This window comes from Octopus bimaculoides, chromosome 9 (assembly GCF_046866305.1).
Source record: "Octopus bimaculoides isolate indiv1 chromosome 9, ASM4686630v1, whole genome shotgun sequence".
NCBI lineage: Eukaryota > Metazoa > Mollusca > Cephalopoda > Octopoda > Octopodidae > Octopus > Octopus bimaculoides.
The window spans coordinates 65,484,227-65,510,129 of record NC_142936.1 but is presented as its reverse complement, the minus strand read 5'-3'; the positions used below and the strand labels follow the sequence as shown (position 1 = coordinate 65,510,129).

Genomic DNA, 25,903 nt, shown 5'->3' with positions numbered 1-25,903 from the left:
GCATGGGTGAAACAAATTAAGGAAGTTGCAATGCCTCCGACCTCAAGGATGTTAAGGCCAGTGCCATGGATCTGAAAGCATGGAATAATATCATTACTAGAGTCTGTCATCCAGTGGCACCCAGTCCAGTTGTATGGCACTTTGGGCAAGTGTCTTCTATAGGCTCTGGCCAACCAAAACCTTGTGAATTAATCTGATAAACAAAACCTGAAAGGCCATTGCGTGTATATATATATATATATATATATATATATATATATATACACAGACATGTGCAATGGGCCGTGTGGTATGAAGTTTGTTTCCCAACCATATTATTCTGGCCATGTCTTCTACTATGGCCTTGTGAGTGGATTAGGTTGACAGAAGTTGAAAGGAGCCTCTTGTATGCATATATGCAAATATGTATGTGTGTGTGTGTGTGTGTGTGTGTGTGTGTGTTTTGTGCATATGTTTGTCCCTCACCACTGCTTGACAACCTGTCCCCATAACTTAGTAGTTTGGCAAAAGAGACTAATAGAATAAGTATCAGGCTTAAAAAATGAGTGCTGGTGTTTTGTCCAACTAAACCCTTCAAGGCAGTGCCCCAGCACAATCCAAGGGCTAAAACCAGTAAAAGATAAAATATATACTTATATATATATATATATATATATATATATATATATATATATATATGTGCGTGTGCATGTGACCGACCTTGTCTCAACATTGCACATCGTCATCATCGTCATTTAATGTCCGTCTTCCATGCATGCATGGGTAGGATGGTTGACAGGAGCTGGCCAGGTAGAATACTACCCCAGGCTACTGTGTCTGTTTTGGCAGGGTTTTTATGACTGGATGTCTTTCGTAACACCAAACTTTCTGCAGAGTGGATTGAGTGCTTTTGACATGGCACCAGCACAGGGGAGGTTAGTTTTGGCATGATTTTTACAGCTGAATGCTCTTGAAATGCCAACCACTTTACAGTGTGGACCAGATGCTTTTTACGTTGCACCAGCACTGGCAGGGTCACCAAGTAAATTGCAAGACAAGGAATTTTGAGAGGGCAGGGGTATTTGAGGAGGGGGAACTTGTGTCAGATGATGAAAGGTTAGAGTGCGACAGAGAGACAGTGAAGTGGAAGCAAGTGTCTTGCTGTAATGAAGGGGGCATTGGAGGAGGTGATCTGACAGAGAAATAGAGAGGCAGAAACCAGTGTCTTACTATAAAGACAATAGTTGTAAAAAAGCATCAATGTCATTTTTTTCATTTTCAATTTTCTGTGGAAATATGTCTGATCATTGGGGAAAATACCTTACTTGGAAATAGGAAAGGCGTCTGGCCATAGTAAACCTGTCACAGTGAATGGAGAAGTGAATGTTAAAACAATTATAAGGATGATAATGATGACCCTCTTTTTCATTCCCTATTGTTTTTGTAGGCCCCTTTCATCCTTCACTCTGTTGCTATTGATCTTCCTTTGTATTTCACATGATCCTTTCTTGTTTGCTGCTACTTTTGTAAATTCTCTTATAAGCTTCCTTACACACTGTTTTTCTATAAAATGATACATTCATCTGATTTTTAACATCTTCCTCCACCTTTCCAGGCCTTTCGTAGTGGTGACTACAATGAAGCTGTGATTTATTATAACCGAAGCCTCTCTATTCAACCTTTGGATGTTGTATACAACAACCGTGCCCTTGCATGTAAGTTTATCATTTTGTGTTTCTTAACCCTTTTGATACCAACTCACTTGAGACTAGCCTTGGCTTCATCATCATCACTTAACGTCCATTTTCCATGCTAGCATGGGTTGGATGGTTTGACTGCATCAGGTTCCAGTCTAATTTAGCATGGTTTCTACAGCTGGATGCCCTTCCTAATGCCAACCACTCCAAGAATGTAGTGGATGCTTTTCATGTGCCACTGGCACGGGTACCAATTACTTTAGTACTGGTATCACCATGATGACGATCTCACTTGGCTTGACAAGTCTTCTTAAGCACAATATATTGCCAAAGGTCTCTGTCACTTGTCACTGACTCCTTGAGGCACAACATTTGAATGGTGTTTTTTCTTTGATATAAAACTTCATGCTTTATAGTCATCAATACTTACACTTTTCATTAAAAGTTAATTTATTTTCTAAGCCCCAGCTAACTAAGAGCAAAGTTGTTTTACTAAATGCTTCATTATTGGACTGGGTGCTTTTCACATGGTACCAGCACCTGTGAGGTCTTTGACAAATATTCTTTTGACAACAGGCACACTGACAAGTGTTATATGGAAAGAAGTGTAATCTTTTGAGTTGATCCAGTAGTTTAGTGGCAAATACTTCGCAAGCTCTTGTAGGATTTGAACATAGAGCATAAAAAGGAAGAGACAAAATATGATGAAGCATTTTTCTATTATTAAACTTAGCATATATCTTGTCCTTTTGTGTCTAACTTCCAATTCTTTTAATTTTTCATCAATAGATTTGAAACTGTCCCTCTGGAGCGAAGCTATTGCTGATTGTGATCGTGTCCTAATAAATGATAGCAACAATGTTAAAGGTAAGCTGCCTTAATCCACAATGTAACATTAAAGGTTATCTTAATCTATATATGAGGGGCTTCAGTTTCTGTCATCCAGTTTCACTCACAAGGTATTGACCCACAGCTATTGTACAGGACACTAGCTGACAGGATCCATATGATGGGACAGAAACAACCAAACCCCTAAGCATGTGGTTCTGAACTGGTCTTCTTAACAACTGAGCCATGCCTGTAGCTATCACTCTTATTTGAATTACATGTGTACAATTAACCCTGTTGCATTTAAACCAGAAACATCCATCCAAATTATTCTTCTTGTTTTTATGGTCAAGCTGGCCACATTCAGTCTCTCACTTTACAATGGTAGTCCAAAAAAAAAAAATACTGTTGCATAATCAAAATCTTGAAGCTACAGGATCAGGCAGGATAAATTCAAAACAATCATCATCACCATTTAACGTTCGTTTTCCATGCTGGCATGGGTTGGACATTTTGACTGAAAACTGGTAAGCTGGAGAGTTGCACCAGGTTCCATTCTGATTTGGCATGGTTTCTGTGGCTGGATGCCCTTCCTAATGCCAACCACTCCAAGAGTGTAGTGGGTGCTTTTTACATGCCACTGGCATGGGTGTCAATTACATAACACCAGCATCAGCTATGACTATGATGTCACTTGGCATGACAGGTCTTCTCAAGCACAGTATATTACCAAAGGTCACTTGTCATTGAGACCTTTGGCAATATACCGTGCTTGAGAAGACCTGTCAGGCCAAGTGAGATTGTGAATAAACAAGTGTTACATTTAATAGAAGTAACTGAATGCTAAAGGGTTAATATATTAGGAACTGATGTGATGTTCACTAACGAAGTGGATTGTATGTTTTTTTGTTGTAGCACTCCTCAGACGAGCCTCAGCTTATAAAGAAAATAAGGAATATAACAAATCTCTCTGTGATCTAAAGACTGTTCTCAAGTTGGAGCCTGAAAATCAAAGAGCAAAGGTCAGTAACACATCTTAAGGGTTTATCTCTTTTCATTGTTAAAGAGATCCAATCGGAGTGTGTCGTTTGCATTTGCAACAGAGCTGTTATAGTTCAACAAAAAAAACATACATTGTCATATATGTTTAATTTAATTATTAAACTGAAGGATTACTAAATGCATTTGGTAGAGTAAAAATTTGTTCTTTAACAAGAATAGCATCGACAGTGACTTTGAAGTTTTGGCCAGCTGAGCCATCACCAGTATATATATATATATATATATATATATATATATATATATATATATATATATATGTATACATACACACACACACACACACACACACACACACACACACACACATATATATATATATATATATATATATATATATAAATATATGTGTGTGTGTGTGTGTGTGTGTGTGTATACATACATACACACACACATGTATATATATATATATATATATATATATATATATATATATATATATATATATATATATAATCAAAATAAGCAACAAGGATATTCAAAGTTAATGCAGTACGATCGTTTCATGCGACTCCATTTATTTAAGCAATGTGAACATTACATCAAATGTAAAATGCAGAGCAATCCTCAGCTGCAGAAATATATAGAAATTTACTGAAGTTACATTTCAACAGAAGGCCATATTTTTATAACTACATTTAAACTCTCCAAGTAGAAAGGAGAGTTTAAATGTAGTTATAAAAATATGTCCTTCTGTTGAAATGTAACTTCAGTAAATTTCTATATATTTCTGCAGCTGAGGATGGACAGTCATATATGTATTTTATATATATATCATTTGTTACTCCCTTCTTGCATTTTTGTTTTTCCATTGCAGCAAATCTTGAGTGTGGTAGAAAAGAATTGTGAAGCTTCTCTGAAAGAGAAAGAAACCCCTACCCCCAGCAAGAAAAAAGGAAGGAAATTAGTGATTGAGGAAATTGAAGGAAATGAAGAAGTGGTGTCCCCAGATATTAATAGAAACTTCTTGACAAATAACTTTCAAAATGGCAAAGATGCTAAAGAAGAAAGCTCTGAAAAATGCGAGAAAGTGCAAGAAAGCTCTAAAAAGAATACTGATGGTGGCAAGCAAGGTTTGGCAAAATGCAATGGGAAAGAGTCAAAGCAAAGAAAAAATCTCAAGAATAAGCTTGATTCCAAAGTGAGTGCTGAAGATGGTAAACAGACATCTGGGAATGATGTGAGCAATAATTGTTTGAAAGAGGCTGATAAGAATGTAACAGATGTGAGAGCATCTGGTGATGGTGTTGCTAATAACTTGGTCAGTGACCAAAATACTTCCAATGAACTAAAAGACAGTTCTTCCCAACACTGTGATAGTCATACAGAACAGGATGTAGATGCAAAACCCACAAGCTTGAACGAACAAAGTCCCAAAGTTTACATGCATCGGCCATTGAATCCCAAAATCTTGTCTATGAAAAACTCTGGTAATGATTTGTTTCTGAGAGGTCGCTATTCTGAGGCTCTGGATTTTTATACCAAAGCTATAGATCTTCTAGAACAAGGTAAGCCGCAAGCATTCTTCTATCATTATTTGACATCGATATAAAATGTTTTTATGAAAGAATTGTTTCTGTGTTTATCATTGATGTTTCTATTATTTCAGTATTTAGTAATTTCTATTAGACTGATAATATTGTTGTTTAACCCTAAGCATGCAGATTCTCTGTCAAATGTAATGCTTACTTATTCACTTTGTTTTGAATTAATCATGTATTAATCTATAGGTGCAGGCGTGGCTGTGTGTAAGAAGCTTGCTTCCCAACCACATGGTTCCAGGTTCAGTTATAAATTAGGCTAGTATGTTAGGGGATTGTCTAGTTTGCATATTTGTGCTTTTGACAGCTTGTCATTGTTTAAATGATATCTTTTTGTTAACAACACAGTATAAATCAGAAAGACTCTAATATATTTAGATATAAAATCTCACAGTGAGAGGCTTTATTATATTTAAATTTACATTTTTAGTAATATTATGATGTTTGTTAGGTTTCCTGCTTCTAGATTTTATAGACATATTCCATATAGGCATCAAAACAAAATGACACAAATACACATGCATTCACACTTGCAGAGAGAGAAAGAGAGAGAGAGAGAGAGAGAAATACATTTATTTGGCAACGAGCTGGCAGAATGGTTAGCACGCTGGGCGAAATGCTTAGCGGTATTTTGTCTGCCATTACGTTCTGAGTTCAAATTCCGCCGAAGTTGACTTTGCCTTTCATCCTTTCGGGGTCGATAAATTAAGTACCAGTTACGCACTGGGGTCGATGTAATCGACTTAATCCCTTTGTCTGTCCTTGTTTGTCTCCTCCATGTTTAACCCCTTGTGGGCAATAAAGAAGTAACAAATACATTTATTTTGTGTATGCCTGTAAGTATTAGTGTAAACCCTTTTATATCATCATCATCGTTTAACATCCGCTTTCCATGCTAGCATGGGTTGGACGATTTGACTGAGAACTGGTGAAACCGGATGGCAACACCAGGCTCCAATCTAATTTGGCAGAGTTTCTACAGCTGGATGCCCTTCCTAACGCCAACCACTCAGAGAGTGTAGTGGGTGCTTTTACGTATCACCCGCATGAAAACGGCCACACTCGAAATGGTGTCTTTTATGTGCCACCCGCACAAGCCAGTCCAGGGGCACTGGCAACGATCTCACTCGAAAATCCTACGGGAGCCAGTCAGGCGGTACTGGCAACGGCCACGCTCAAAATGGTGCATCTCATGTGCCACCCGCACAAGAGCCAGTCCAGGGGCACTGGCAACGATCTTACTTGGCTTGCCGGGTCTTCTCACGCACAGCACATTCCCAAAGGTCTCGGTCAGTAGTCATTGCCTCGGTGAGGCCCAATGTACGAAGGTCTTGCCTCACCACCTCAGCCCAGGTCTTCCTGGGCCTACCTCTTCCACGGGTTCCCTCAACTGTCAGGGAGTGGCACTTTTTCACGCAGCTATCCTCATTCATTCTCACCACATGTCCAAACCAGCGCAATCGTCTCTCTTGCACACCACTACTGATGCTTCTTATGTTCAGCTTTTCTCTCAAGATACTTACACTCTGATGGGTATGCACATTTACATTACACATCCAGCGGAGCATACTGGCTTCATTCCTTGTGAGCTTACACATGTCCTCAGCAGTCACAGCCCATGTTTCACTGCCATGTAGCATGGCTGTTCGTATGCATGCGTCATACAGTCTGCCTTTTACTCTGAGTGAGAGTCCCTTTGTCGCCAGCAGGGGTAAGAGCTCTCTAAACTTTGCCCAGGCTATTCTTATTCTAGCAGCTACACTTTCAGCGCACCCACCCCCACTACTAACTTGGTCGCCCAGATAGCGGAAGCTATCGACTATATATATATATATATATATACAGTATATACACACATTTGCAAAAATTTGGCCTAAAATAAAGCAATAGCTAACCTTAGAAATTTGTCTCATGAACTAGAACAAAGACCGATCTTAAAATCTCCCTCTAAATACATCAGTTAAGTCCTGTCCTTTGAGCCAGAGCTAAGGTCATTCCAAATAATTTAACCTTTCTTCAATGATTTACATTGAAGTTCCAAGATAATGTAAAAGATTAGTAGTAACATTGAACAACCATATTGATGTGGCAATAAACATTACTTCTCATTATAGTTACTACTTTCATCTCTCATAGAGATTTTCTAATTAGCTAATGTGAATAAATGGGTGCTGCATTTGAGAGAGTAATCTGAATGCCACAGGGTTTAATTCTTGTTTTTTTTTTTTTTTTTTTTCCAGAACCCATTGATCAGACAGTTAATCTGTCCCTGATCTACAGTAATCGAGCTGCTTGTTCCTTGAAGATGGGTCAATGTCGCAACAGTATTTCAGATTGCACCACATCTTTGCAACTGGTTCCATTCTGTGTGAAGCCCTTACTACGTCGAGCCGCTGCTTATGAAACTCTTGAAAAGTAAGATTATTCCATTGACCTTTTTTAATGTGGTTGTTTGTGGGTGAACTGGGATAGTTTTACCTTCTGAATTTATGAATTAGTGATTGTTGTTGTTTAACTCTGTTGTCAGCTCTGACATTACAGCCATGACCACCTTGTTTTATTCAAATACTCTATCCAGGACATCATTATCCTAAGTAATTTTCTTTCTTAAGGCAACAGGGAAAGTTTTGAGGGAGGTTTGGTTGCTATTTCTAGCAGGTTGAGCAACTAAGTTGACGACTTCCAGGACTTGTGTAGATATGTGATGTGAGATGATAGTTGATGAAAGAATGGTGCTGTTCTTAGTGTGTTGAGGCCACCTGCTCTGATTGGCAATTAATTTGGTGTAATTAATTTAAAGTTTGAAATGATAAGGGTTTATTGTGTTTTGATGGAATGGATTTTCGTTTTGGAGCAGGCCCATAATCAAAGGCATTTCAGCTGTGACTAACCTTATTTTGTCTCAGCCACAATTCATCCAAGACCATATTCTCCAAAATATCGCTCCTGTTCTAATATCATTAGGTTTGAATTGACAGACATTTGGCTATTATTTTAAGCAGATGGAGAAACTGTATAGAGGTTCTTTGTTAGTTCATACATAAAAAGATACATTCAGTGATTTTATCACAATGAGTCAGTCGATCATAGAACTTACACTAATAAGCGTGAAGTAAGAATATTGCCTCAATTATAAGATGGTAAGATGTTTAGCAGCATTTTATCTGTCTTTACGTTGTTAGGTCAGTTTCCACCAGGGACGACTTTGCTTTTCATCTTTCTCAAGTCATGCCGACTGATAAGGGCTGATTTCCCTCCGTGGCGTATATATTCCCCACCTGATTGGACTGGAGCAATGTGAAATGAGGTGCTTTGGTCAAGAACACAACACATATCCCGGTCCAAGAATTGAAACCACAATCTTACGATCATGAGTCCAACACTCTAATTAATCACTATGCCATGTGCCTCCACAAGTTGAGCACTGGGGTCGATGCAATCGACTTAACCCTTCTCCTGAACTTGCTGGCCTTGTGCCAAAACTCAAGACCAATATTGCCTGAATTCATTAGTAGCAGAGACTGTAAGTAGTAGATTGTTAAATATAGGGTTGATATTGTACAAATATCTGTTGGAATCAGTTGGTGGTTCTATTGAAATTCATCTGATCCTTTGTTTATGATGTTTATTTTTTAGATATGATATGGCTTATGTTGATTATAGACATGTGTTAGCAATCAATAACTCAGTGGAAAGCGCCCTGCAAGGTTCATCAAGGTTTGTATGAAAGTATTTTATTCTTATATTCTTTAATTCTTCTTTACAATCATTCGGTTGTGGCTATGCTGGGGCATCACCTTTAATGGTGTTCAGTTGATTATATTGAGCCACCCTTCAATACTTTGGTACTTAAAGTCAAATTGTTTTAAAGGGAGGTAATTGCTATAGAATGCAATAACAAAGTTTTATCAACTGATCCACAAAGTCTTTCGCTGGTCAGTTTCACAATTGGTCAACTGGCATCCAAAGTTTCTCTCCCATCCTAACATTCTGTCTCTCCTCTACATTCTCTTAGATCTAGTCAAGTGCATGAACCTTGACACTCCTCACTGAAGGCAGATACACCTTTCAACTGACAATGTTAGGAGTAACCTTTATGTTAGAAATCCTTAACATAGTCCAGACTTACCACCAATGGTCAGTTCCATAGTTTTGGTGGTCCACTGTCAGTTTTTATCTTCTACTATGTTGTATAATGCATTTGAAAATAAGTTTAAATTTGGTTGTCCATTAAGTTTTTCTTATGAAATTTGTGTACCCTCCCCCTTTCTGAAAAAGGTTGTACATCCACAGATTTAGATCAACCTGTTTATGTCTTGGGGTCAGGTATCATGACCGTGGAACATTACTTGGTGTTTCCAGTTCAATCAGTAAGGTTGCTCTAGTTCCTCATCTGTATTTACAGTAGCACCACCTGCTCTGACCAATATCCCACAAATTCTTCCTTATTATCAACGTATATCATCGAATCATTGGTAAATCTATAACAGTGAATATTTATATTATGAGTGCTGTGTATTAAGTCTATAGAATTGTGCATAAAGTATATATATAAAGTGCATTAAGTAATCATTGTATTCCAATTTCCTTCACATTTCAATAATCCGCAGATGAGTGACTATCTTTCCATAGAGACACAACACAGGTTATGTTTTCAGGTCTTTTGGATAAAGTTTTCAGAAATAACCCAATAGGTTTACTATTAATTCTGTGAAATATTCACAGGTCCTACTAGTAGTAATAATTATAATAATAATAATAATAATAATAATGATACAGTTGACAAGGGAAGTAAAAGAATGGATGGGCAGAGGGGAGAGAGAATAGCTTATAAGAATCTGGGACAGACATAGTTAAGTGTGGTAGAATTTATTTCTTTTACTACACATCAGACTCTTGATATTTTTGTTTGTTATATCGTATGCATTGGTGACATTTCCATACCTATTTCTGCAAACCATATAAAACAGTGATTACAGATTTTGCTTTTGTTTTTCCTCTTATTTTCAAAGATGCTCCCAAATCTTGATTCAGCAACACGGTTACTCATGGCGGAATAAATTACCTGACATATATCCAATTAAGCCCTCAGACATTCCAGTTATCAGACAACTTTCAGATTCAGATGGCATGGAGTCTTCAAAACCATCTGCTGCCTCTGTAAAAGCAGGTGGCAACAAGAAAGGAGCTGAGAAACAGAACAAGAATGAAACTGGGAAATCCAACAAAACACAGACCCCTAATGTCGAGAAAGCAACTGTAACTCCTGTGAACACTCCCAAAACATTGTCCAAAGAAGAGGAGTTTGAGCAGCTTAAAGCACAAGGAAACCAATTTGTGAAAGAAGTAAGTGGGAATATTTTATTTTATATTTTCTCTTCTATAAGGTTGACAGTATATATATATATATATATATATATATATATATATATAGGAAAACGAAAAATAATAATAAGGCAGAATGCTAAACGGGAAGCATATTTTGATAAAGATTTCTAACCGGCTTTCATTGCGAAGCAAATTTTCAAGAAGAGGGAGAATGAAAATGTTTTTTACAAAGAAGTACAAAATGAAGAAAATAATATATAAAAAAAATAATGTATAAAAAAATAAATATACCAATACATTATATTGTCTTTGAGCTTTTGAAGTTCAATGGTAATTCATGTATATAATGGTTGGAAAAATAAGGATGCATGAGAATTGAGAGTTGTGTTAGGTTTAAAAAAAGGGTTAAAAGTTTGTGTTAAGCAGGAAGTGTGGTGTCAATGCTACCATAATTCTTGCCTTCAGTTCATCTTTGGTGTCCGACACATAATAAATCAATATTTCCCACCTGAGTGGACTGGAGCAATGTGAAATGAAGTGCTTTGGTCAAGAACACAAAGCATCACCCGGTCCAAGAATCGAAACCATAATCTTACAATCATAAGTCCAACACTCTAATCACTATGCCATTCGCCTTCACAAGTTGAGCACTGGGGTTGATGCAATCGACTTAACCCTTCTCCTGAACTTGCTGGCCTTGTGCCAAAATTTGAAACCAATATTGCCTGAATTCAGTAGTAGCAGAGACTGTAATTAGTAGATTGTTAAATACAGGGTTGATATTGTACAAATATCTGTTGGAATCATTTGGTGGTCTATTGAAATTCATCTGTGTCCCACACATAATAAATCAAGGGGCTTGCAGTCTGGGGAGTTAAGTGGCCAGATGTTAGGGGTGATGTGGTCACAGAAATTATCTGACAGCCACGACTGGGTTCTCCTGCTTGTGTGGCATGGTGCAGAGTCCTGTTGCCAGACATAGGGTCTTCCGTCGGCCACCCTCTTGACGAAGGACAGCACTAACTCATCCAGGCACTTGATGTAGACCTCTGTGTGGGAAGATGAATAGAAACATAATATTGATATCACTAGTGATCACTCCAAACACCATGATGTTGACTGGATGTTTGATTTTTATCTCTCTCGGTACATGTCCTCAGATTGACACCCAAACACTGTGAAATGTTTGTATTGGAGCTTCTAGCGTGAATGCCAAGCAGTACAGTATGTTGTTTCCAAATTTCTGGGAGAGTGAATTGCGTGATTGTGCTGTTTTTCTCACAGATGGTGTCCAACTGATCTTACAATACTGTGTAGTTGACAAAAATCAAAAACAAACAATGCGCATGCATGAAATTAAAAGTATAAAATGGTGACAGTTTAGCCATCACACCTTGTACAGCAATGGTATTACCAACAACATCCCCAGGCTCGGAGCCTCCCAGAGATATACCAGGAGTGTGAATATAGCCACTTCCCAAGTTTGTAAATATATTGGATCGCCCAATACATCTTTCAAACGTCGCTTCCACAACCACCAGTCATCCTTCAGAGTCCCAAAAAGATGTTTTGTCCTGTCCCTGGCCAACCATGTGAGGCACCTCAAAGTTTAAGGGACTCCATGTGATATCAGGTGGAAATTAATAGATCATCCAGGCCCATACATTAATGGGAGTGGCTGCTGCAAAATCTTCATTGCAGAGAGAATCTAAATTCTTAAGGAATATGCTAAACCTGGCATAGTCGTAAAAAAGTTTTCTCTAAATGTATCCATTTCAAGTGCTACCTACGGCAAAATTGGATCCCCCATTTGCTTAGTCTATTTTAGTTTCCTTTATATACTCTGGTTCAGGGGAAATAACCCGCCCTCATTAACGTTTTTATAGGTAAGTCGTTAAATCTCGATATCTGCGTTTTCTCACGTCCGTGTGGTAGAAAGTTTAACTTTTTTGTCTTTGTATAGAGTCCGATGACATATATATACACTCACACATACACATATATATATACACACACGTATGTCCACACACACACACATATATATATACATATGCACACACTCACACACGTACATATATGTAGGTGCAGTTGTGGCTCTGTGATTAAGAAGATTGCTTCCCAACTACCAACCACATGGTTTTGAGTTCAAGTCTACTATATGGCATCTTGGGCAGGTATCTTCTACTATTGTCCTGGGCCAACCAAAGCCTGTGAATGAATTTGGTAGACGGGGAAACAGAAAGAAGCCTGTTGTATATACATATGTATATGTGGGGGTGAAAGGTGTTGAGCGATATGTGTGTGTTTGTCTTCTTGTCTTGACATCATGTGATAGTTGTAAATGAGCATCACCAGTTTATAGTCCTCCCTGGATGGGACACTGGTCCGTCGCAGGGTTACTCAATTTTATCAGCCAAGCACACTTGAGCAATGTGAAATGAAATGTTTTGCTCAAGAGCACAATGCATTGTGGGGTACAGGATTTGAAACCACAATCTTATGATCATGAGTTCAACAACCTAACCACAGAGCCATGTGCCTCAGCAATATATGAGGGTGTGCTGAGAAGAGTTCCTGACTTTGGGGCAAAAGAAAATACAGGAGGACCAGTTAATTACGATTTTGGTCAACATATTCCCATCTCAGATTCATACACTTATTGCAGTGGTCTTTCAAATTTTTCTAAGCGTTGTATAAGAATTTGGAAGGTTGGGCCTCCAACCAGGCCTTTTGCGATACCCTTTAAACCAGGAACATTTCAACCCCACCACCCTCGTATATATATATATATATATATATATATATATATACATATATATATGTGTGTGTGTGTGTGTGTGTGTATATATATATATAGCTTTAGGGAAAAGAACCAAGGTTCATGAACTCATCGATGAAAATCCACTGTCACAAAGAGAAAAATTAATAAGTAAAAGCACAATATATAAGTATAATATAATATATTATATAATGTTTTGCTCAAGAACACAATGGATTTTCATCAATGAGTTCATGAACCTTGGTTCTTTTCCTTAAAACTATATATATATATTTTATACTGTGAAACTTAATTTAATTTTAATTTCTAATAGATTGATTTTAATTGAGTTTTTACCTGTAAATTTGGATTTTTATCCCTAATATTATATATATATATATATATATATATATATATATATATATATATATATGAGGTGGTGCTGGAAAGTTTGTGGCTCTGAGTAAAAGAAAATACAAGAGGATCAGTTAATTATGATTTCAATCAACATATTACCCTTTCAGATTCATACACTTATTTCAGTGGTCCTTCAGTTTTTCCAAGCTCTGTAGAACTCGGAAGGTTGGGCCTCCAAGTAGGCCCTTCACAATAACCTTAAAACTAGGGAATATTCAGTCTCTCCACCACCACCCGTATATATTCAGTCTCTCCAACACCACCCGTATATATTCAGTCTCTCCAACACCACCCGTATATATATATATATATATATATATATATATATATATATATATATATATATATACGGCTCTGAGTAAAAGAAAAAAGAGGAGGATCAGTTAATTGTGTTAATTTTAATCAACATATTACCCTCTCAGATTCACACATTTAAAGCCTTTTACAAGAACTTGGGAGGATGGACCTCCAACCAGGCCTTTTGTGATACCCTTAAAACCAGGTTCTTTCCAGCACCCCCTTGTGTATGTAAATATATGTTCTTAATTCTGGATGTTTAATTGTGCAGGAGCAATACTCAAAAGCCATCGATTGTTACAGTCAGTGTATTCAGATATTCCCTGACAATGCCATTTCATACAGAAACAGAGCGCTTTGCTACTTGAAATTAAATAAGGTAAGTTTTAAAACTATATTATTATTATTATTATTATTCATCATCATCATCATCATCATCGTTTAACGTCCGCTTTCCATGCTAGCATGGGTTGGACGATTTGACTGAGGACTGGTGAAACCGGATGGCAACACCAGGCTCCAGTCTGATTTGGCAGAGTTTCTACAGCTGGATGCCCTTCCTAACGCCAACCACTCAGAGAGTGTAGTGGGTGCTTTTACGTGTCACCCGCACGAAAACGGCCACGCTCGAAATGGTGTCTTTTATGTGCCACCCGCACAAGCCAGTCCAGGGGCACTGGCAACGATCTCGCTCGAAAATCCTACAGGAGCCAGTCAGGCGGTACTGGCAACGGCCACGCTCAAAATGGTGCATCTCATGTGCCACCCGCACAAGAACCAGTCCAGGGGCACTGGCAACGATCTTACTTGGCTTGCCGGGTCTTCTCACGCACAGCCCATTTCCAAAGGTCTCGGTCCGTAGTCATCGCCTCGGTGAGGCCCAATGTACGAAGGTCTTGCCTCACCACCTCAGCCCAGGTCTTCCTGGGCCTACCTCTTCCACGGGTTCCCTCAACTGTTAGGGTGTGGCACTTTTTCACGCATATTATTATTATTATTAAGATGGTGAGTTGGCAGAATCGCTAGCACACCAGACGAAATGCTTAGTGGTATTCCAGCTGTCACTTCGTTCTGGGTTTAGATTCCGCCGAGGTCAACTTTGCCTTTCATCCTTTCTGGGGTTGATAAATTAAGTACCAATAAACACTGGGGTCAATGTAGTCGACTAGTCCCCTCTTCCAAAATTTGCCTTTAGTAGAAAGGATTATTATTATTATTATTATTGCCTTTGCACAGCTTCTAACGCTGGAGGTGTACTATACTGTCAGCTGTTCACTACCAGTGAACTAAGGTAACACCTCTTATTTTACAATCACCTTCCGGAGTATTCAAGCACTTCCAAGCAGTGCTGTTTTCTGCAGGTGCTCCACCCTTATTGCAGCTCCTATTTGTTCCATGTACTTCTCGAGATCTTTGCTCACTGTTCCCAGGGCTCTGACAATTATTGGTACTACTGCTACTTTTTTCATTGACCACAACTGCTTAACTTCCCAAGCTAACCTGTCATATCTCTCAACTTTTCTTTCTTCCTTATCGCATACCTTGTTGTCAGCTGGGAATGCTATATCTATCATCCAGCATAGTTTGTTTTCTTTCTCAATTAAGACTATGTTTGGCTTCCTATTCTCTCTCTCATGGTTGCACTGAATCATAAAATCCCATAGGATCTTTGCATTTCTATTTTCGACGATGCCTTCAGGTTTGTGGTCGTACCAATTTTTGCTCTGTCAAGTCCATACTTGTTGCAGAGTGTCCAATGTACAAGCCTGGCTATATTGTCGTGGCATCTCTTATATTCCTTCTGAGCTAGTGGCGTACATTGGCTGGTAATATGCCATAAGATTTCACCGTTTTGTCCACAGAATCTGCACTTATCACCAGCCATGGCATTTTTGTCCTTTATTTCTAAGTACAATGTACTCTCTTTTAAGATTATTTCCACAGATTTTCGAACTAGTACTGAAAGTCAAACGTTTTGTATATGAATACCTTCTTGTAAACAATGCAGTTGAAGATAAAAAAGTAGATAACAAGTGTATATGCATATTTCAGGAGTTATTTGGAACATAAATTAATATGGAATTTTTTTTGGAATGTTTTAATTTAGATTCCTTTAAAACAAAAAGTTTGTATCATAGAAGCAAGGATGGTCTCAGGTGGGTTGGTATCAAAAGGGTTAAACAAAATAATTGTTCAGGGGCTTTCAAACTATGACCATCCCTATTTTTTTTCTCAGACTAAGTGCACTGTAGACAAAATTTTCATAAGTTTACACAGGTAGGAGATAGATCAACTCCTTGAAATGTATCTGAAGTAGATTCATTGTTGTTGTGAAACAATGTCTTGTTTATGTGTGACCCATAAATGAATGTTATCACTATGTTTATTTTGCAGGCTTCTGAAGCTGTAGTTGACTGTGATGAAAGTCTCCATTTGGAGTCCAGCAACATCAAAACTTTGTTCCGACGTGCACAGGCGAATAAGGTAATGTAGTATTTCATTACGAATTGAAGGAATTCATCCAGGGGCCACTACTGGTGTTGTTTATTTGATGAATCGTTTCTATATCTTGATTTTCATTTTAACCATGAATAAAGATTGAATGTTAAAATGATAATGATAATGCTCTTTTCTTTAGATTAATCTTCTTTTTTTAATTTTGTGTGTGTGTGTGTGTGTGTGTGTGTCTGTGTGGTATAATACTTATATTTCAAACCTTTGTGATTTTTATGCTGTTGTAAAAGAACGGTTTTCTCTGAAATTTCATTTTGTAGCTATTAAAAAATTACCGGGCCAGTATTAGTGACTTGAAGAATCTTCTTAACCTGGATCCAGAGAACAGCACAGCTAAAAAGGAATTAGAAATCGGAAAGAACCTTTGGAGACAGGTACAGTTGTTTTGTTTTTGTTTATTTTTATTTGTCAGTTCTTATTTGTTCTTTACATCTTTTCCTCGCCGTTTACTAGTATTACTAATTTTGGAGCACTGTCTTTCCTGGGGTTGGTTTATTTTTATCGACCCCTCCCCCAATACTTAGTGTATCAAACTTGGTGGTTAAAAAAACAAGAGCAACTGGGCTTAAAGAAGTGTATTGAAATAACACAAGTTGTTTTCATTGGTCACACTAATTTTGACATGTATATATATGGGCAATATGTCATGCTTGAGAAGACCTGTCAGGCCAAGTGAGATCGCAGTTGTGGCCGATGCCGGTGTTACCTAACTGACATCCATGTTGGTGGCACGTAAAAAGCACCCACTACACTGTTGGAGTGCTCGGTGTTAGGAAGGGCATCAAGCTGTAGATACCATTCCAAATCAGAATGGGACCTGGAGCAGCTCCCCAGCTTGCCAGTTGTCAGTCAAACCATCCAACTCATGTCAGCATGGAAAACACGCATTAAATGATGATGATGATATACACATACATATATATATATAAGCAATGTTAAATCTCTGAACGAGGTATTAACAGTAACTGCACGATAAAGTGAAGTATATTTGCCACTTAAATGTGGCTGACCCCGAGGGGTGGATGTTACTGTTGCTTTTAGCCCCAGGAGGACATCTCCTCCAGCTGGCTATCGACACACATCTGTGTCCTGTCTGTATTTGCCAAGGGAAGTTATCTTTCCCATCTTGATCTACGATACGTACGTACTTGAGTTTCAGGGTTATTTCCCTTCATCAGCGTACGACCATATCAAGCACACATACTCAATATATGTGCTTTGCTTGTTTGCTGGTAGGGTGCGATATATCATGGAGGGGATGACCCCACCACTCTCAAGGCGCCAGGTGTTAAAATTTCGGTGTCATAGACAGGGGAGACAACTCTCCCCAAATCCCATTCAAGAGTGAAGGACATAGATGTTTTGCCAATGTTTTGTGGCTTACCAACATCACGTACCTGAACCGAATTGGAGGTGAGCTGAATTCCAAGCCCATGATTGTATACGAACAGTGTAAAAGCCATTTGCTGGTATACCACGACAATGCATACCTAAGAATGAATTAGAAGCAGCGCTAGTGTTATAAACATTATTGCCCACATATATTCAATTTATGTGCTTGGCTTGTTCACCGGTAGGCAGTGATTTAGCACAGTTATACACACACACACTGTTAAGTAGTTGGCATTAGGAAAGGCATCCAGCTGTAGGAACCATGTCAAAGCTGACACTGCTGCATAATGTCGCCCTGTGGCTTGTCACGTCCTGTCAAATGGTCCAATCCATTCCAGCATGGAAAACGGACATTAATTAATGATGATGACTTATCCACACATATCACACACACACATATACTCACACACACACATATACTCACACACATTACAAGGTGATCATTTGGCAGAATTGTTAGAGAGTTAAACAAATGACTTGTGATAATTATTCCACATTACGAGTTCAAATTCTGCTGAAGCAAACTTTGCCCTTCATCCTCATGGGGATAGGGATGGAGCTGGTGTATGGAGATGATCAGTAAATAATGTACTAGTCAAGCCATCAGTTCTTCTCTCTCTCTTTCCGCTTTTTCTCCTGAAATCAAGCTATGCTACACTATGAAAGGGTCTTGGTGACCCACTCCTAATGTCCCTTTCTCCAAAGAAATGTTGACCACATCATCACATGTTTCCAACAGTGTCACACACAGTAAGACAACAAGGTAACACTGTTAGCAGGAGAGGTCAGGAAGGTAAAAGAAGAGGATGGAATACTGTTACTGAATAAATTAAGAAAAGTTAGGACAGGTTAAAAGCAATTAAGAACAAGACAAGAAAAGGTGGAAAGTTTTTTAGAAAATTCTTCTCATTAGTGTCACATATCTTATTATTCATCACATTGTTACTCATGAACTGTTTACCATATTGTCACACATGAACTAACTGTTTACTATATTAACACACATGAACTAACTTCACCATGTCACATGAACTGTTTACCATAATGTCGTACATGAACTAACTGTTTACTGTATTGTCACACACGAACTAATTGTTCACCATATTGTTCACGTTTTTTTACTGTTTACAACATTGTTACACATCGTTACTGTTCACTCCGTTGTCACATGTGTCTTGCTGTTGTTTCTTCCAGGAGCTAAATGCCATGAAAGCCAATATGGATGATAACAAAACCACCAAAAACTGCAACAAATGTAGCCAAGAATCACGGCCAACAACCAGTCCTGGCAGCAATAGCAAGAAGAATTCTAAACAAAGAACTAGACTCCATGTTCATGATGTCGAAGATGATAGCTCACAGAAGTCTTCCTCAAAGTTACATGGCAAACATCACAAAAACTCCAAAAAGTCTGAGGGTAATTGAATTAAAATATTTGATTGTGGCATTGTCTGGATCGAGAATCTCATCAGGATCTACATTGCTGGTGTTTTTTGTCGGTTGTAATAGTGAAATACAGTAAGGTGTTGTTACTTAGTAAATCAAACTTTAGTGTTTTCTGTCTGTTATAGTAATGAAATATAATGAGATCATCATCATCATCATCGCTTAACGTCCGCTTTCCATGCTAGCATGAGTTGGACGATTTGACTGAGGACTGGTGAACCAGATGGCTACACCAGGCTCCAATCTGATTTGGCAGAGTTTCTACAGCTGGATGCCCTTCCTAATGCCAACCACTCCGAGAGTGTAGTGGGTGCTTTTATGTGCCACCTGCACGAAGGCCAATTGTTAATTAATAGATTGGACTTTAGTGTTTTGTAGGTAGCCATGTAACTTCACCTAAATATGCTTTACACTTATATTTTATGAACCCCTTTGTTAAGTCATGTAGGATTTAAACTCAGAACATAGAAGTTCTTAACTAAATACTTGAGTATTTGGTTCTGATATTTACAATTTCTGCTACTCTGTCTGTTTTCAATTTTTTTTTTTATATATTTTAATTACCGATTTTTCTTTTTAAAATTTCAATTGCTTGTTTCTTTTTGTTGTTCAGGCAAAGTTCCAGAAGGTTCACAGTCTGCTGGCACCAACAGTTCCAGTAAAAAAAACAGATCAAACTCTGAAGTTGCTGGTCCCACTCCAGTGTCTGCCCCACATATAGACAAAGCTACTCCTTATGAGTTCCTGAAAGCTTGGAATTCCTTAAAAACATTAAATAATACAAAACCATATGCAGATCTTCTGGCACAGGTATCCCCCAAAGATTTACCAATGGGTAAGTTGGCTGGCATTATTTAACATTTGTTTTTTTTATTCCCTTTTAGATTTGGGTCTGTGAGAGATAAATTTGGAGATGGTTTAACTAAACCCTATACATTTAGTGGCTTCATTAAGTGTTATGTTTACTTATAGTATTTCTGTTTCAGTAAATTAAAAAATGATTTTGCTTCAACACAAATTATTAAACTTTCAGTAATACAAATGATTAATGAGCTCTCTCTCTCTCGTTTTGATTATGTTGTGGTATAAACACACACACGCACACACACGTATGTATATGTGTGTATGTATATATATAGATATTTATGTATATGTGTGTATATATATATGTGTATGTATATATATATGTATATATATTTGTGTACATGTATATATGTGTGTGTATATATGTGTATATATATATGTGTGTATATGTATATATGTGTGTGTGTGTGTGTATATATATATATATATATATATATATATATATATATACTCATAAATATATAGGGATTGACAGTAACCTGCTTCTCCAACATACTGAGAATTCAGAAATAGCAGTCAAAGAACTACTGATTTCAAAACTACAAATTATTACTCTAGATTGATAGCGATATTTTTGATACACACAGAACAAAAAACAGTAGAGAAGAGTAAAAAAACCACCTGCCTTTAGTTAATTTAGTACGATCGTTTCACAGTTAAGAGTAAAGAATACTCTATTCTGATCTTCAGCTAAATATTCTAATAAATTTGTTAATGTCTAAATAACTCACGTTAATTTTGACCATGCGACATCAATACCACGTGAGGAAGACGTTAAGAAATTTATCGGCCAGTGAGTTCAAAATCCCTCGCCCTAATGAATTCAATTCAGTGTGCATCATAAATAGTCCCGCATATTACTAATTGACGATTCCCTACCCTGCATATCTATATATATATATATATATATATATATATATATATATATAGTATGCATATCTTAATTCCATAAGATTATTTTTTTATAAATGGTGCTGGTAGATGCCATATTCAGTTGAGTTGTTGATGTTCCACTGAAGACTTCATTGTTCTGTAGTGTCTCCAAGACAAATCAGTTTGGCTGAGCCCATCCATCGCTATGCAACATTACAGCTCTAATTCAATCCTTATGCAGTCTGCCCTTCACTGAGGTGAAAGGCATTTGTTGCCAGTAACTGTAGTAGCTCCCTGAACTTTTTCCAAACCGTTCTTACCCTGGTTCTTATACTGTCTGAGCAACCACCTCACCTCCCCTGCTAATTACTTCTCCTAGGTGAGAAAATCAATTAAGTACGTCTAATGAGCCATTCAGTTGTTTAAGAGACTCTATTTCCGCTGTCCTCATAGTATGTATTTCTCCAGCATGTCTTATATGAAGCTTACTTTCTCTGTTAGTCTTTCTGTGATTCTGCTACACCTCTTGTGCGTCCATAGTTAATTGGTGGAGCATACAGAGTTTATTTTTCTTCTTTTCTGTACAATGAGCAAAACCGTTTCCAAGATAACAAGGTCCTGTCTTTTTCCTACTTACTTTAGTCTTTGCTAAGTTTACTTCAAGACCTCTTAATTCTAGGTTTAACATTCATGCCTGGAACTTTCTCTCAAATCACCCTATAGATTCACTGATGAGAACTAGATCATGTAGGAGTTACTATGGAATCAGTCAATCTGAAACTCCTCTGTGATGGCCTATAGGACTATAATGAATAGGAGAGGACCAAGGACTGAGCCTTGCCGGACACCTACCTTCATGCTAAATTTGTCACTGAAATTGTTGTTGATTCACTTTACTAATCAATGCTATATTTCGTTCTCTTTTCAGTAATTAGCAACAAATTAGATGCTTCCATGTTAAACTTGATAATCCAGTGTGTGTCCGAACATTATACTGATAAAGGTAAGTGTTCTCAATTCTCTCTCTCTCTATATATATATATATATATATATATATATATATATATATATATATACAGAATTGTTATTATTATTGTTGTTTTAGGTGCAAGGGTAGCTATGTGGTTAAGAATTTACTCCCCAACAACATGGTTTTGGGTTTAGTCTCACTGTGTAGTACATTGGGCAAGTGTCTTCTACTATAGCCTCAGACTGACTAAAGCCTTGTGAGTGGATTACTTCATTGTTGTCATTGTTTAACAGCTTTTTACCATGCCAGCATTGGTTGGGCAGTTTGACATGAACTGGCAAGGTCAAGAGCCACCCAAGGTTTCATAGTCACTTAAAGCATGGTTTCTACAGCCGGATGGATGCCCTTCCTAATGCTAACCACTTTACATAGTGTACTGGGTGCTTTTTATGTAGCATCAGCACCAGTGCTTTTTACATGTTCTATTTATTTATACCTAACATTCTGATCCAGTTGTTGTAATCATTGTCATCATCATCATTTAACGTCTGTTTTCCATGCTGGCATGGGTTGGAGAGTTTGACAGGGGCTGGCTAGGCTGAAGACTGCACCAGGCTTCACTGTCTGTTTTGACAGGGCTTTTACAGCTAGATGCCCTTCCAATCCATACTTCTTCCATATGGCCAGTCTGAACATAAAACAGGTAACAGGTGGAATACTTGGGATGGACATGGTCAGTTTAAACACAAAGGGGTTAAATGATGATGATGATGATGATGATGTGTGGCACCTAATCATTTAAGAGTTAAGGTACAGAGAGTGATTTGAAGGAATCTGGGTCTTATTTCTAGTACGTTTGATGCCACAAATTGCTGTAGGATATTGTTATTGGTTTTCTGGGGTTTTTTTTCATAAGAGAATATTCTTTGTTTTTGTATCTGGTCTGCAAGACAAAAAATAATAATAAATAAATGAGTGGAAATTAGTGAATGTGTTAAATATATGAAGGCAATATGACTTTCCCCAGACACAACAAAATATTCTTTGTCCTTTACAGATTCTGCTGAAGTTGGTCTTGAATATTTGATAAACCTAACAAAAGTGGCACGGTTCCAAACAATTGCTATGTTTCTCTCTTCCAAGGAAAAATCTGGTAAGGATGGAAGAAAACCATTGTTTTTTTTTTTTTTGTTAATAATTTTTCTTTATTGCTAATTATTGGTGTAATCAGTATAATATTAAAAAAAATCTGCTTTGCGGTATTTACTTATGTCTCTTCATGTTCAGTAGTTCAAATCCTACCAGGGATGATTTTAACTTTTGTCTTTCTGGGATGGATGAAATAAGGACCAGTCAATCATTAGGGTTAACTCAACTGAGTGTAACATCCCCTGAAATTTGTTGCCATGTGCCAATGTTACAACCAAGTCATTACTAATTGTAGGCTGGTGGATAACAAAATCAGTTGAGCATCAAACAAAATACTTTGTACTGCTTATTTATTTGTATTACTCTGTCTTGAACACAAATCTCACCATGGTTGACTTATTTTTTATTCTTGTGGGTCAATAAAATACAGTGAATTAGCAAAGTTATTGAAGCATGGAACAAAGTCCCTTGTGGTTATTTGTTCTGATGGGTTCAAATCATTTTGAAGTTATTAACCTAATTTGTTTTCTGGGTAAATAAGACAAAGAACCAATTCAGTGGCTGTGGAGGGAGCAGGTGGATGGAATTGTTAGAGGATCACACATAATGCCTTGAAGTAGTTGTTCTAGCTCCCTGTGTCCTGAATTCTTGGTAGACCTCTTCCATTGTCCAGTCAAAGATGCCTGAGAAGCTCTAGTGTATCTTTAGCAAGATTTACTGTTGCAACAATTTAGACCAAGCTCTAGTATCTTTATCCTACCACTCCCCCTGCTGCCTCAGAAACAAACAAACAAACAAAACAAATAGATAGTCATAGGTGCTGCTCTCTCCTTCTTGATAAAGTACAAAAGACCAAAAAAAAAAAAAAACTGCCTGTCAGACTAATAGAATAAGTACTAGACATAAAAAGCCCCCAAAACATAAGTATTATGTTTGACTAAACCCCTTAAAGGCAGTGCTCTAGCATGGCCACAGTCCAGTGACTAAAACAAGTAAAAGAAAAGCTAGATGATAATTACTACACAGCTTATCCATAGATTCTGAAACGTGTTATTTCACAGGTAGGAAATGAACACTGAAAGTTTTGAACCTCCAGAGAATTAATCTGTGTTTTCTTTTTCTTTTTTCTTTTTTTTTCTTTTCTTCTTTCTTCCAGATCTATTGTCCCTGATCAATACTTTAGCAGAAAACCAATCAACATATAATGAAACAGAAATCTTAGCCTTGAGACAAGATTATGGCTTAAAGTAAGAAATATTGGCGTTTGCTTCACATTGGGACTTCAAGGCGTTCTCTAAATGGTATTTCCACCTTCCACACTGTCCCTCCCTCCTTCCCTTACTTACACATACAATCTCTCTCTCTCTTGCCCTTCTCCACCCCCCCCATTAATCTTTATTTATTGATTGATATTTATATATATATATATATATATATGCATATATATATATATATATATATATATATATATATATATATATATATATATATATATATATATATATGCATATATATATATATATATATGCATATATATTTATATATATATATGCATATATATATTTATATATATATATGCATATATATATTTATATATATATATGCATATATATATTTATATATATATATGCATATATATATATATATATATATATATATATATATATATATATATATATGCATATATATATTTATATATATATATACATTATATATATATATATATGCATATATATATTTATATATATATATGCATATATATATATATATATGCATATATATATTTATATATATATATACATTATATATATATACACATTATATAATATATATACATTATATATATATATAATATATATACATTATATATATATATATATATACATTATATATATATATACACATTATATAATATATATACATTATATATATATAATATATATACATTATATATATATATATACATTATATATATATATATACATTATATATATATATACATTATATATATATATATATACATTATATATATATATATACATTATATATATATATATATACATTATATATATATATATATACATTATATATATATATATATATACATTATATATATATATATATACATTATATATATATATACATTATATATATATATATATACATTATATATATATATATTATACATTATATATATATATATATACATTATATATATATATATATACATTATATATATATATATATACATTATATATATATATATATATACATTATATATATATATATATATACATTATATATATATATATATATACATTATATATATATATATATATACATTATATATATATATATATATATACATTATATATATATATATATATATATACATTATATATATATATATATATATATACATTATATATATATATATATATATATACACATTATATAATATATATACATTATATATATATATATATATATACACATTATATAATATATATACATTATATATATTTATATATATATATATACATTATATAATATATATACATTATATATTTATATATATATATATACATTATATAATATATATACATTATATATTTATATATATATACATTATATAATATATATACATTATATATTTATATATATATATACATTATATATTTATATATATATATATATATACATTATATATTTATATATATATATATACATTATATATTTATATATATATATATATATACATTATATATTTATATATATATATATACATTAT

The 25,903-nt window shown here is 35.8% G+C and overlaps 1 protein-coding gene across 1 annotated transcript in view; it reads left to right on the top strand.

Annotated features, from left to right (window-relative positions):
- Nucleotides 1-24,512, top strand: part of LOC106872509 (sperm-associated antigen 1) — a 49,003-nt gene extending 24,491 nt beyond the window's left edge. Inside the window, exons 9-23 of the mRNA XM_089357612.1 lie at nucleotides 1,595-1,694; nucleotides 2,466-2,543; nucleotides 3,420-3,526; nucleotides 4,381-5,071; nucleotides 7,345-7,519; nucleotides 8,741-8,821; nucleotides 10,117-10,450; nucleotides 14,176-14,283; nucleotides 16,299-16,388; nucleotides 16,679-16,792; nucleotides 19,005-19,227; nucleotides 19,870-20,091; nucleotides 21,922-21,996; nucleotides 23,021-23,116; nucleotides 24,269-24,512. Of these exons, the coding sequence (XP_089213738.1) occupies nucleotides 1,595-1,694; nucleotides 2,466-2,543; nucleotides 3,420-3,526; nucleotides 4,381-5,071; nucleotides 7,345-7,519; nucleotides 8,741-8,821; nucleotides 10,117-10,450; nucleotides 14,176-14,283; nucleotides 16,299-16,388; nucleotides 16,679-16,792; nucleotides 19,005-19,227; nucleotides 19,870-20,091; nucleotides 21,922-21,996; nucleotides 23,021-23,116; nucleotides 24,269-24,363 (2,589 nt within the window). The 3' untranslated portion in view covers nucleotides 24,364-24,512. The remainder of the gene's footprint in view (nucleotides 1-1,594; nucleotides 1,695-2,465; nucleotides 2,544-3,419; nucleotides 3,527-4,380; nucleotides 5,072-7,344; nucleotides 7,520-8,740; nucleotides 8,822-10,116; nucleotides 10,451-14,175; nucleotides 14,284-16,298; nucleotides 16,389-16,678; nucleotides 16,793-19,004; nucleotides 19,228-19,869; nucleotides 20,092-21,921; nucleotides 21,997-23,020; nucleotides 23,117-24,268) is intronic.
- The last annotated feature ends 1,391 nt before the right edge of the window (nucleotides 24,513-25,903 follow it).